Source organism: Lingula anatina, chromosome 10 (assembly GCF_051362555.1).
Source record: "Lingula anatina isolate TDL-2025a chromosome 10, LinAna3.0, whole genome shotgun sequence".
NCBI classification, from domain to species: domain Eukaryota; kingdom Metazoa; phylum Brachiopoda; class Lingulata; order Lingulida; family Lingulidae; genus Lingula; species Lingula anatina.
The window spans coordinates 5,509,208-5,522,500 of record NC_141776.1 but is presented as its reverse complement, the minus strand read 5'-3'; the positions used below and the strand labels follow the sequence as shown (position 1 = coordinate 5,522,500).

Below are 13,293 nucleotides of genomic sequence, written 5' to 3'. Positions count from 1 at the left end.
AACCATGTGGCCCTCATATCCTAAATATGATTTACTATTTATCCGTCAGAGACCATGAAAAACCTTTTACGCCTTATTTTTGGCATCTTTGTTTTTTGATTACGTAAAACGATGCAAAAAAAAAAAGTCACCAAAAAAGTCAGACATTGCTTAATCTATTTGATTACAAACAAATAGTAATAGAGCCATTGCTAATAGAACAATAACTAAATGATGCATAACTTATCATTAGCTGGGATAATGATTTCACTGTTGTTGTTATGACAGTTTACACACACAAAAAATGCATACATGGGTATTATTGAAAAAAAAAACTGGGAGTGGCTGATTGAGAATTTTGGAGGGGATTTTTTCTGAAACCTCACTCTGTACTGGTACCATGTGGCTCCTATATCATAAATACTCATGTAACAGTGGATAAACCCTGTTTCATTTAGATTTCTGAAATATTCTTGGATAGACATGGCCGCGGGAAGTTGACTAAAGTTGACTAATCACGCTTTGCAAAAATCTTTGTGTTAAACATATATTTAGCAGCAGCGTTTATTTACCAGAGCATATGTACCTCCAACAGGGTCTGTATATACACGTAGTACCGCAATTCCACTGAAAACCGATCCTGGTCCTAATGCATGTGCTTATTCTATACGGGCATATGGAACGTATTCGGTAGCAAGCTCGCTTTTGGCGTTTACCTCCTATAATATAATATAATAAAATATAATATAATATAATATAATATAATATAATATAATCGAAACGATGGGTAATGTTAATGTTCCTAATGTCTTGTAGATTCTACATGTACGTAGAAAGTAAAAAGTAAATTTACTGCATGGTCATAGTTGTACGTATTGAATCAGGAAATGATTAACATTTCAGAGATTTATATTTTGCGTACCTGCCGCGGTTTGGGTGCTGGCTACAGTGTTGCCGTCCTTCTGAGTAAGCCAGTATGCCTCCAGATTCCTGCAGAATTCCTTCATCCTGGAACTTAGGAAGGACTTGTCCTTGATCGGGGAGGTGTTGGCGACGAATTGTTTTTGTTCATTATCTTCATCTGATGTCGTATTTTCGACGGTGTTCTAAAAGCATGATGGTATAGGTTAGATTACGGTTTTATTCATATCCTGTACATGTTTAAATGCCACTTTATATATTTAAACACAATTAAAATAATGTGTATGTGAAGATGTAAACACAGATTCAAAGTCCAAATTAATATGAAGTAAATCGCACCGGTTGTTCCAAAGCGTTGGCCACGTCCTTGCTGTCAGTCTCTTCAGATTTGTTCATTGGAGTCAAGTAACAAGCAAACTTGTCATTCATTTCCATCTTGTATACTACCAGACCCTGAAAGGAATGGGATATTCCCACAGAATATTTTAGCCGACAAACTAACTTTATTGGCATTCAAAACACATAAAAATTGAAAGGTAGTAAAAGGTAGTATAAGTAAAATATTCCGCCTTTGATTAGCAATTTCCACAATAACGTTAAAACCCCCTCTACCCACCCTCGAGTTGTCCATGGCAACGTGGAACATCTCGTTGTTCACGTTGTACACGGTGATGTTGTCCTTCAGATCAACCTGAACCTTTTCGTCAACTTTCTTCCCTTGTTTGTCGGTTAAACGGAGATGGTACTCCTGAATAAATAATAATTATCACATTAGATGATGATGGCGATGAGATCGTTAGTTTTAATTGCTCACATTTCTTTGCATATTATTCCACCGCTTTCCTTTAAAACCAGATCGATGCGTATTGGAAGTGAGATATTTCATTCGCGTGCTAAATTTAAGCTTCTTCTAAAGTGATCTGTTTGTGTCATAAATGTAAATTAGCATAATTCCCAAATATTCTATTGTTATTATTATTTTTATTATTATTATTATTATTATTATTATTATTATTATTATTAGTGATACCGTATACCCACCTTCCACACATCTTGTGCTGCCTTGTTAGAGATGTGAACTGCTCCCAACGTTCCACCGACAGCAACAGCAACAACAACAATGAGAGCAACAGCAACAATTATGTACTTCTTGTACGAGGCCTTGGTCTGAAATATAACAAATTAAAAGATAAATTGGAACAAAAATAAAGTTGGAATATTATTGTTTATCTCATCGCCAACTGTTTTTAAAAGAAATTGATGCAACTATTTAAAAATATAATTTTATGAAAATTTTGAAAACGGTGCAAATAATTGCAACAACTTATATTTTGCATTGAAAGTCTGGGCGACAGACAAAAAATGGCAATCTGACAATGGGATTGAGTCAGAATTTCCTCGTCTTTGTATCCATTATCATAAAAAATTACTTTATCGAAGGCAATCTAATTTTATTGTTTATCTATACTTGCAAAAATTACTAATTACATTCACCATTGCCAGCATGATAATTTTGCTAAAACATGAAAACTCCATACTAAAATATGTGTGAAAAAAAAAAAAATGAAAAAACGCTGAATATTCACAACAAAAGCAAAGTGACTGACGCGACTCAACTGTTCACTTGTTTGTGGAATGACCCAAGTTAGAGAAAAAATTCCTAGCCTAAACATCTTCAAAGTAGACGCATTTACCTCAGCGCCGTCACGTCCAGAGGACCCACCGTCTGTGATGACAGTCACTCCTGGCTCGGCAGACTTTTCACTGACAGTTGGCAGCATCTTGAAAGTATGTCAAAATTGTTGTATCAGAGAGCAGCACTCAAGGCTTTACTTTTTCCGACCGATCGAGTTCGCCGTCTGCTTCGAGCTGGGCGTACCCTCTTATTTTAGCTGACATCATGGAGGGAGATCTTTGACAAACAGGTTTCCGATTCCAAAGAAAAAACACTGTCACGCGCTTTCATATGTTGATGTGGTGGGAAAGTTTTCGACAACCAGGAAAAAATTGTTAAAAACCCTAAGCATTTTTTTAAGTATCTGATCAATGGTTGGGTGATTTTAATAAGTATTCACACGATACAAAAGGTGAAATAAACCAAATTCAAGGCACAAAAGTGATCTTTGACAAACAAGTTTTCCATACAAAAGACGGAGCAATGTCTGCCAAGTTCATAGGCAGAAATAAAAAGCGTTTTCATATGTTGATGAGGTGAGAAACTTTCAAAAAAAAAAAAAAAAAAAAAAAAAAAAAAAAAAAAAAAAACGCACTGCTCTTAAGAACATGACAACAAGGAAGAAAAACCGTAAGTATTTTTTGAAGTATCTGACTAATCGTTAGGTTATTTGAACAACACAATACAAAACGTGTAAAATTCATTTCGAGAAAACTAGAAAAAATGTTTTAGTTAATTTGCTCTTGACGCCGATGCCAAATATATATTTAGCAAATAATCTGCTCTTTTACACGTGTTAATTGGGGGTCTATCAAACCACTCAAGTGCCAAAAGGAAAATGATGCAAGTCCGTGGACATTAAAAAAGGAGGAGCTGAGGTTAAAGGCAACGAAAAGTTGCAGTGACTTTCCGTGAAGAGAGAGAGAGAGAGATTTGATAGTTACACTTTTTAAAATTTATAGACTGATTATGTAACTTATCTCCTTGTCCTTTTATGCACATGTAAGCCCTGTACCTTCAATCTTATGGTAAGAGTCATATGTATTGGGCGTTGGTCAGTTCTTCTGTTACACCCCAAATAACGTTATCTACGTTATGTGTTAGACACTTATATAACACGGTAGTGTTATACAATTTGTCTCTGCCTTTAAATCACATTTTCAATCACGGAAGAGAAACCAAAATTAGAAACAAAAATCTCAGTAGAGTAATTTATTTAAGTAATTGAAGATACACCCCTTTCAGATGACAGAAAATGGAAACCCGGTGCCGACTCTAAAATTGTAGAAATACTTTGGCCTCATTATAGTCATTTCGCTCTTTTGATCTCTTCCACCAAAAACAGTCACTACACCTGGGGAAATTTCAGTTGAGGCCATTCCCAGGTCCGAGCGTTATGTAACCTTCCTACCCGGAGAACATATCCGTGTTCAGGGCTACTATGGAATGTAATATAGTCCCTGTATTTAGTTTTCTCATACTTCCTATTAATCACGTATGTTACCTTTAGTTCCTTTATTATTCCTATAAATTACACACATTTAGTAATAGTAATTGGGCACGCAGGACTTAGAACGATTCCCTATAAAATGAGGGCTTCTCAGTTAGTGAGAGAGAGACCCCGGGAGATCGTCGTGACTGTCCCTGCCTGCGTGCCAGATTGTAGCCCGTCAACAAATAAAGATCTTCATGAGATACCATTGATGTCTTCGGTGTTTTCAAGTTTGCTACCCGCTCAGAATTAAGTAACCAACCGGGGTTACAAGGTGGTGGAGAACACGGTTGATTCCTTCTCCCGCAGCCGAGCCAACAGCAACGTCCCCGCATGTTTTCCAGGCCAGAAAACTATTGGTCGACGCCGTCAGCAAATACCAGGCACAAAAAGGCAGGTGAGACACGTACATCGGTCCCGGTAAAAGAGCCAACGTCTCCACCGTCGGCACATACCTCGCCAACTTCTTCTCGCTCAGCTTCACCAGCGTTATCGCAACTCAACGATATCATCGACCCCACCGTAATTCAGCCTTTAGACAGCAGCGTCTCCGACACTGAGAGCTCCACGCCCGCCGATTCCGCCAGAAACTCACCAATTCCCCCACGTCCCCCGTCGCCTGCCCACGCTGATAATATGCCAGCCGATTTGCACTTGATGCCTGAGAAATTCACAGCCTCAACCCACGAAGATTACAATCGTTGGCTAGCCCATTTTAAAAATTACGCAGCATACAGAGGGTTGTCGGACGAACAACAACGTTCGGCATTCCCCCTACTGTTGCGTGGGGCTGCCCTTGATTGGTATGATACACTACCAGAAGAGCACCGCCGGGACATGACAACAATAGAATTGGCCTTTACCCGTCGCTTTCGGCCAACTGAAAGCGCAAAATGGGTAGCAGTGTCCAATCTTTTCCACAAAACTCAATCTCCGTCCCAACCAGTCCAGGACTATATCGCAGAAATGCGACGAGAGGCGGCTAGAGTTCAACTGCCAGAAGAACAAGCAATTCAAGCCATTTTACACGGTCTGCTACCCGAAGTACGACCGTTTGTAGCGCAACATGAGCCCCATACCTTCGAAGAACTCATCGCACGCGCACGCCAGGCGGAAACAGCCATTCAACCTTCATCGTCGCCATCTGCCACGTTAACGGCCCTAAGCACGCAATTGTCCGAAATCAAGGAAAAGATTTCACAACTGTCAACTTCTCCCCCGACACCGGCCACAGTAAATCCTGTGCAGCCCACGGCGACATATCCCCAGAACCCCAATTTTCAGCGCCAACCCCCCTCTTCTAATTTTCAGAACGCGTACCCTGAGTACATTCCACACTGGCAATTCCAGCAACCACGCCGCTATAACAATGGACCTCCACCCCCTCGATTCCAGGGACGATCTGGAGGTAGACAACTGGGTCGCAGCGGAAACAGACAATTTGCCATGAATCAAGAGACACCAAGATGCAACGGCTGTGGTATGTCGCATTTACGTAAATTTTGCCCCGCTTCTCAATTAACGTGTAGAAATTGCGGTAGAATTGGTCATTTAGCTAGGGTCTGCCGTTCTGGTAGGCGCCAATGACGGTTAAAAGCACGAAAAAACGAAAAGGCTGTCGGTAGACTGTCAAATTCTGTTAAACAAAATTCTATTTTTATTTCGGCACGAAATTGTAGAATAGATACATTGGTAGATACGGGTGCTTCTGTTTCATGTATATCGAAAGACGTTTTGCATAAAATGGGTATTTCACTATCTCAGTTAGCTCCGCCTTCTCATTTGAAAACGATTATAGGCGTAGGTGGTGTATCCCAAAACATTTTAGGTGTGTTACGTCTCCAATTTTACATTGGCAAAGCAAAATTTACTCACAATTTTCAAGTTATACCGAAACTCACTCGTCCTGCTATTTTGGGCCTTGATTTCCTCCATAATCATGGAGCCACTCTCGATTTGTCCACCCAGGAATTGATCTTGCGTAACCCCGACATTACAGTCCCCTTTAACGTTTCTGACCAATTGGGCCTCGCACGCAATACATCCACTGTCACTATTGCGCCCCACACAGAACAATTAGTACGTGTGCATGTCTCTCGCGTTCACCTACAGCCCCAGGTGTCAACTCTTGTCTTACTGGAACCGACCAATAATGTTTCTACATTATTAGGCGCATCTTCAGTGAATGCTTTGTCAACGCGATATTGCTTTTACCGTATGGCAAATGTGACTCCTAATGCTATCACAATATGTCGCAATACTATTTTGGCCAAAGCGTCCCGTATCGATTCATCTATGGTAAATCAAATTGATTTCACTTCCAGCCCCGCCCCTCCAATTCCTCCTCCTTCCCCTCAAAACAAGCAAGCGGCTCTCTCTCTCGGCATTCCCTTTGATCTCACTCATCTTTCTCCAAATCAACAGAATCAACTGTTATGTCTTATTGGTAGCAACAAAGACATTTTTGCCTCAGATTTATCTGAAATTGGTCACGTTCCCCTCTACAAACATACTATTGAAACAGATGGGCATCCTCCGATTGCGCAACGATTTTATAGGGCCAGTCCTCAAGCCAAAGCAGAGATTGATCGTCAGATAGATAAAATGCTACGGCACGATATCATAGAACCATCTACTTCACCTTGGAGTAGCCCCGTGGTACTATTGAAAAAGAAACAGGGTGATTTTCGATTTGCTATTGATTATCGGAAATTGAATGCCGTTACCAAAACAATCAGCTTCCCCCTCCCTCGTTTAGAGGATATTTTTGACTCTGTTGCCGACTCCAAAGCTACCTACTTTTCCCTTATGGACATCAATACAGCTTTTTGGACGGTAGGTTTGTCTGACGATTCAAAGGAAAAATCAGCTTTTGTGACGCATAGTGGTCAATATCAGTTCAAACGTATGGTAACTCATGTAAGGAAAAAATAAAGTACATCTCAAAGGATAATCGGTCATATTTATAGACATTAATTGTAGTGAAATAGCAGGAAACAAAAATAAACACGGAGAACGACTCCAAGGCATGTAATTTAGTTCTACAAATGTGTGTCTCGACGCTGACAAGCTGTCATTAAGTGATTATTTATCATATTTGAAAAGAAAATGATGCGGTGTCGCATTTTTTAAACCTACGAAATTCAAAAACACAACGACGTTAGCATAAGCAAGGTCGAAGTAATTCATTTATTCATTTATTTATGTATTTATTTATTTATCTAAAGCCTTTTAAAAATTCACAAATAAATCTGTGTCGTCCCAATGGAGCCGAGATTTAATGACTGTACCCCCGCAGGGACGACGCATGGGGAGGCGTGTGAGAGGCGGAGAGACTATTAAAAGATTAGGCGTTTTTTCTTTCATGTACGTCCGCCATATTTAGTTCCAGGATTTGTAAAGCCATGGCTCAACTCGTTGTGAATGCGATCTTAGGTTACTGGCTCATAATTAGGGTAAGTAGGACTTGTATTACTGTCGGACTTTTATTCCTGTTACAGTAATGTAAGTCCGGCCATTTGAAAGTCCTATACTTACGCAATAATAAGGTTAAATGATACAATTATAAATGTATATGAAATCCTTCTGGTGAGCCATATATCAGAGAAAAAATTAGTGGTTTGCAACTTCAGCTCGTCTGTGTAGTGGTTAGCGTGCAAGTCCGTAAGGTAAGTATTCATGAATCGGTTTGTTACATCTTTGGGTTCGAAACCTACCTTTGACATGACTTTACCCCCCTCCCCCCCAGAATGAGGCACATAGTACATCCTGGTCATCCACTGGATCCACATTCCATCTCCAGTCGTCTTGACCTGTCATGCTCCACACTACCCTAGTCAGCTTATGGGGGCCCTAAATAAGCGGTCGACATACAAAGAAGAAAATAAGGAAATAAAATTCAAGGAGTACCCCACTGATCTTTGCCACATGTAATGTGTACGCTCCTGAACAGTGAGGACAGAACTGGTTGTCAAGCTCGCTGGCCCACCAAAAGGTATAAATGATCGCCTGATGACCTTGAGACTCCCTTTCTGTACAGGAAAGAAGTTTCCCACCATTGTATCATGCGCCCACCATGACCAACCCAGAGGAGATCAAAGACAAGTTCTATGTGGACCTTGATGCTACCATCAACTCAGTTCCCAACACAGAAAAGCTCTTTATACTCGGAGACTTTAACGCCAGAGTCGGCAGTGACCTCACTACATGGGAAGGGGTGGTACGGAAGCATGGGATCGGCAGCTGTAACAGCAACGGACTGAAGATTCTCCAGACATGTGCCGAGCACAACCTTCCGATCACAAACACCATCTTCAGCCTCCCCACCCGCAACAGGACATCATGGATGCACCCACGCTCAAAGCATTGGCATCTCATCGACTTTGTTATCACCAGGAAGAGAGACAGGCAGGACATACGGGTCACGAAGGCCATGTGTGGTGCAGAGTGCTGGTCCGAACTAAATATTTTATATCTGTTTACATGTGATTTATTATCATGTACTGTATTTTCGCATCAACCTTGCCAGGACCTGCGATATCAAAAATCTTACAGGTCTTCTGGCTTTTCAGGCGGTTTCCCCATTTCTGTATTAGTCATCATTTCATTGTACATAGGCTGTTAAGGACGTGTTTGTAAAGTGACTGTAGGCCCTATTGATCTCGAATGGAAAGAAGTCGGGCTATTTACACGAGCGAAAAGGACGAAATATGGGTGAAAGTACGAGTACCAGCACGAGATGTAAATGAATCGAGAAAACTATGTTTAATCGTATAGGAAAATTTTTGTGTTGTTTCGAATATGGTTCGTTAAGGCTTCATCTGTTTTATTTTGATTGTATTTCACCCACGAAAGAGAGGTGTTCGCCTAACGCGTTAACCAGGTGTTCTTTTCTTTTTTTTTCTGATAAAAATTATAATACCAATTGCGCGTCAAATAAAACCACAAAGTATTCCCCCGTGTTCTTGAAAGGCATTTCTTCATCCTTTGGCTCGCATTCATGGCTGTTTGCATGATAATAAAAAACGTCCTGGTTGTGACAGTCTTAAGTCATTAAAGATATCCTTTAATTAACATATGTTATTTCAATTAAAATTATTTTAATTAAGATTGTAGTTTTATCCACGAAAGGGAGGGACACACGGTAGTTTTATTTGTTTAGTACGTGATGTTTAGGCCTACAATTGTCATTTGCAAGAGTAGGCGTGACTCACGATTTCGCGTTAAATAAAACCACATAGATATTTTCTAATTTTCTTGGAAGGCACTTTTTTCAACATGACTCACGGTTTTAGCACCTGTTTGTATTTTAATTAAAATTGTAGGCCTTCAATATTAGCTGCCCTCAAACAAAGTCTTATCGTTTGGACCTGTGTTTGCCGAAGTCTCCTCACGTTCGTCCTCGCTTTAAAACGTGACTCCTGACACGTTCGAAACCTGTTGTTGTTTGCCATGCATTTAGATGACGGGTCAAGGTTAATGATTATTTTTGTGTTTGTGAGCTTGTAACACGCACGTGTCCGCCTCGGAATATTGTTTATTTTACTCAGTGTTCAGTTTCTTTATAAAACGCATTCCATCACCTACTGCGTGCCAGGAAGTGTCATGCAACATAGTATCATTATGTATCATTATCTTAATGTCTGTTGCCTTATATGGATTCAGTCGTCCGTCTTTTCGTCGAATCTTATTTGAAAATTATTTAATGGGTACTTGGTATTTTCAGCCTTTTGTTCGTTTTTCTCAATTTTTTCTGTTTACAACGCAAAATTATATACTGCCACGTACCTCTCTCAACAGTCACTCCTTTTATTTTGACACTGATGATATAAACCACAAGTAATCAAGATATTGTATTGAAGTCTCACCCATAAAAAGAGAAATACTAATTAAGAACAGTAAAACATGGCATTTCTATATAGAACTACGAGATACTGAATATCGCTTAATACCGTGTATATACATGGAAACTTCATTTATAAATAAAATTCCGTCTAGAAATCGGCAGCAAATTTTGGCAACTAAATTAATCATATCACTACTAATCAAAAATAAATACGCACCATGGATAATAGAAGTGTCACCCCTACTGAACCAATACTTTGGGGGAGATAAATGACTGTGGAATGATATGCTCCTGGTATTATTTTATTAACATCAAATTTCACACACACAAAAAAAAAATGTAGACCAGGCATTATAACTACTCAAGATCCAAGATCTGCCTACTTTGACAATTGATTACTTGATTATTATTTGATTACTCTGATTCAGGGGGTGACACTTCTATTGTCCATTGTGTGTACTTGTTATCATTCAAGAAATCAAAAGTGTTATTAGAACGTTTATTTTAATTTCACCACGTTCAACAATAAAAGAGGGATAGTTAACTAAAATCCCCTTATCACACAATGCACCGGTTCTTTTCTCAAAATAGCTAGTTTTTTCATATCGACCCGTTTCTATTCGAAGTGGGGCCACCCAACACTTCACCTAAGCACGTGCACTTCGATGTTTAATTGACAAAAATGGATTTTTGACATGACTACTTACTTCTAGACCTTCTTTAAACAATCTGAACAATCTAAGTTTATTTCCCCCACCATTACTACGGGGAGTGACGTCCCATTACTAAGCATACCAGTCAGAGCGGCGTTCTGCAGCAGAAGACACAGTTAATTATGTAAGATAAGAGAGTCGGTTGAAGACTAGCGGTGCGCTCCAATGTCATACAGGTAATATTTACTTCCAACTCTGGTTAGCCGTTTTTTGCTATAATTAGATACTTTTAACTCAAATATTGATTGATAGTTTTGTAATCACCTTTTCTTCGAAATTCGTTGTGGTTGCTGATCATGACTATGCACGCTATTTATACCTTTTCGAATAACAGTGTTTTTTTAGCGTCCGTATGCATGGCACTTCTCATTACGTTGAAGTTTTTTCTCAAAAGAAATATACCACTGGACTACAATGCATTCTTTTTAAATTCATAGACAAGATTTTTCATCAAGAAGTTTAGACCACTTTAGGGGCTAAAGTTTTTTCGTGAAACCAACCCTTTTTGAAACAATTGCTCTGTGGCTGACTACCTGTAGAACTGAACAGCTTATCAATTTGAAGAGAAATAATTCTGGACATTGCATTGTGTGTCTAACCAAATATCCCGCTCACATTTATTCGTGAATGTCCCAAGTGGATTCTTTAAAAAATGAATAAATAGATTTTAACACTTCAACCTTTCTTATGCTAACTAGTTCTGTTTTTGAATTGCGTAAGTTAAAAAATGCGACACCTCATTTTCTTTTCAAATATGATAAATAATCACTTAATGACAGGTTGTCAGCATCTAGACTCATGTTTGTACAACTGAATTACACGCCAAAGAGTCGCTCTCCGTGTTTATTTTGTTTCCTTCTCTTGCACTACAATTAATGTCTATAAATATGAACTATTATTCTTTGAGACGTACCTCACTTTTTCTTTTACACGAATCACATTTTTTTGTAATTGTAAGTGCCTTACACGTAACGTGGATAACGATAAAATAAGATAAGATAAGTTAAGAGTTTATTTAGTGAATTATAAAATTCGGAAATCATTTTCCTTTTGGAGCAAGTTTGAAAATATACAGAATAGGTGTAATACAATAGATAAATTAAGAATTGGGTTTTGAGATCAAATAAAAATGCGTCACTGCACTTGGATAAAAGCTGTTTAAAAAGCTTTTACTCCTTTTAAAAGTTTAAAGTCTACTATTACTTGGTAAAAAGGTAAAAAGTGATGATGCAGGATGAGAAAAATCTTCCATGGTGTTAACAGTTCTTTTCTTCATTCTGTCGTTAAAATATCATGGGCAGATCCTGCCCGATTACATACACCTTGCTTGCAGTTTTTACAACGTTGGTTAGTTTATTTTTTCATCCCCAGTTGTTCCGCTATACCATATTATAATTCTGTACGCCAGGATGCTTTCAATTACACACCTATAAAATTGACTAAAATAGGCTCGCTATCAGTAAAAGTTCTCAATGATCCTAAAAATTTAATCTTTGCCGTACCTTCTTTACACTCCTCGCGGTATTATCTTTCCAATTAATTTTACTGTTCATGCGTGTACCAAATAGATAAAATTCCTCTACCCTACTTATTTCAACGTTACCAGTTGGGAGTGGTGCCTTAACATTCTGATTCTTTCTAAAATTCACTATCATTTGTTTGGTTTTAGCTACGGTCAAATTAAGATCATTACTCTCGTACCACCTTTCCACCGACTCAACAGATTCTCTAAGTGTACTCTCGTCATTATAAGTAACTAGCCCCACAAGCGTAGTATCATCCGCAAATTTCATAAGAAAAGTCCCGTCGCTTACAATAGTACAATCATAGGTAAAAAGGAAGTAAAGACAAAGTGAAAAGACGCATCCCTGCGGTACACCGGTATTTAAAACTTTTTTTTTTTTAGATAAAAGAGCTGACTTTAACAGATTGTCTTCTATCTAAAAGAAAGTCTAAAATCCAGTCACAAATAAAAACAGGTAGCTCAAGATGGTTTAAAATTTCCAAATATAGATTTATTGGCACAACTGTGTTAAAAGCTGATCTGTAGTCAATAAATAAAATGCTAGAAGGGTGTAACAAATGAACTGACCAATGCTCAATACTTGACTCTCTCCATAAGTCGGAGAAGTACAGGCCTTACTTGTGCATTAAAGGACAGAGCTCGATTACATTATCAACCGATAAAATTTAATTGAAAAAATGAAACTATCAAGTCTTCAGCAAAATAAGAAAAACAAATTTTCTAGTTTTCTTGAAAGAATGAATTTTACACCTTTTGTGTCGTGTTGTTTAATTTACCTAACAATTGGTCAGATACTTACGGTTTTTAGCATTTCTTCTTCGCTGTCATATTCTTAAGAGCAACATATGAAAGCGCGTTTTTTTCTGCTTAAAAACTTGGAAGACGTTCCATCTTTTGCATGGAAAACTTGTTTGACAAAGATCACTTTTCGTTGGTTTATTTCACCTTTTGTATCGTGTGAATGCTTGTTAAAATTACCCAACCATTGATAAGATAGTTAAAAAATGCTTAGGGTTTTCATCTTTTTTTTTGGTTGTCGAAAACTTTCCCACCACATCAACATATGAAAGCGTGTTTATTTCTGCTTAAAAACTTGGAAGACATTGTTCTTTTGTATCGAAAACTTGTTCCTGAAAAATCTCT

The 13,293-nt window shown here is 38.5% G+C and overlaps 1 protein-coding gene across 1 annotated transcript in view; it reads right to left on the bottom strand.

Annotated features, from left to right (window-relative positions):
* Window positions 1–12,976, bottom strand: part of LOC106158356 (uncharacterized) — a 13,207-nt gene extending 231 nt beyond the window's left edge. The window contains exons 1-7 of the mRNA XM_086996645.1: window positions 12,950–12,976; window positions 2,595–2,681; window positions 1,942–2,067; window positions 1,517–1,648; window positions 1,240–1,353; window positions 902–1,085; window positions 1–698 (exon numbers count right to left, since the gene is read on the bottom strand). The exon at window positions 1–698 is cut by the window's left edge and continues 231 nt beyond it. Of these exons, the coding sequence (XP_086852771.1) occupies window positions 544–698; window positions 902–1,085; window positions 1,240–1,353; window positions 1,517–1,648; window positions 1,942–2,067; window positions 2,595–2,681; window positions 12,950–12,961 (810 nt within the window). The 5' untranslated portion in view covers window positions 12,962–12,976 and the 3' untranslated portion in view covers window positions 1–543. The remainder of the gene's footprint in view (window positions 699–901; window positions 1,086–1,239; window positions 1,354–1,516; window positions 1,649–1,941; window positions 2,068–2,594; window positions 2,682–12,949) is intronic.
* Window positions 12,977–13,293: the final 317 nt, after the last annotated feature.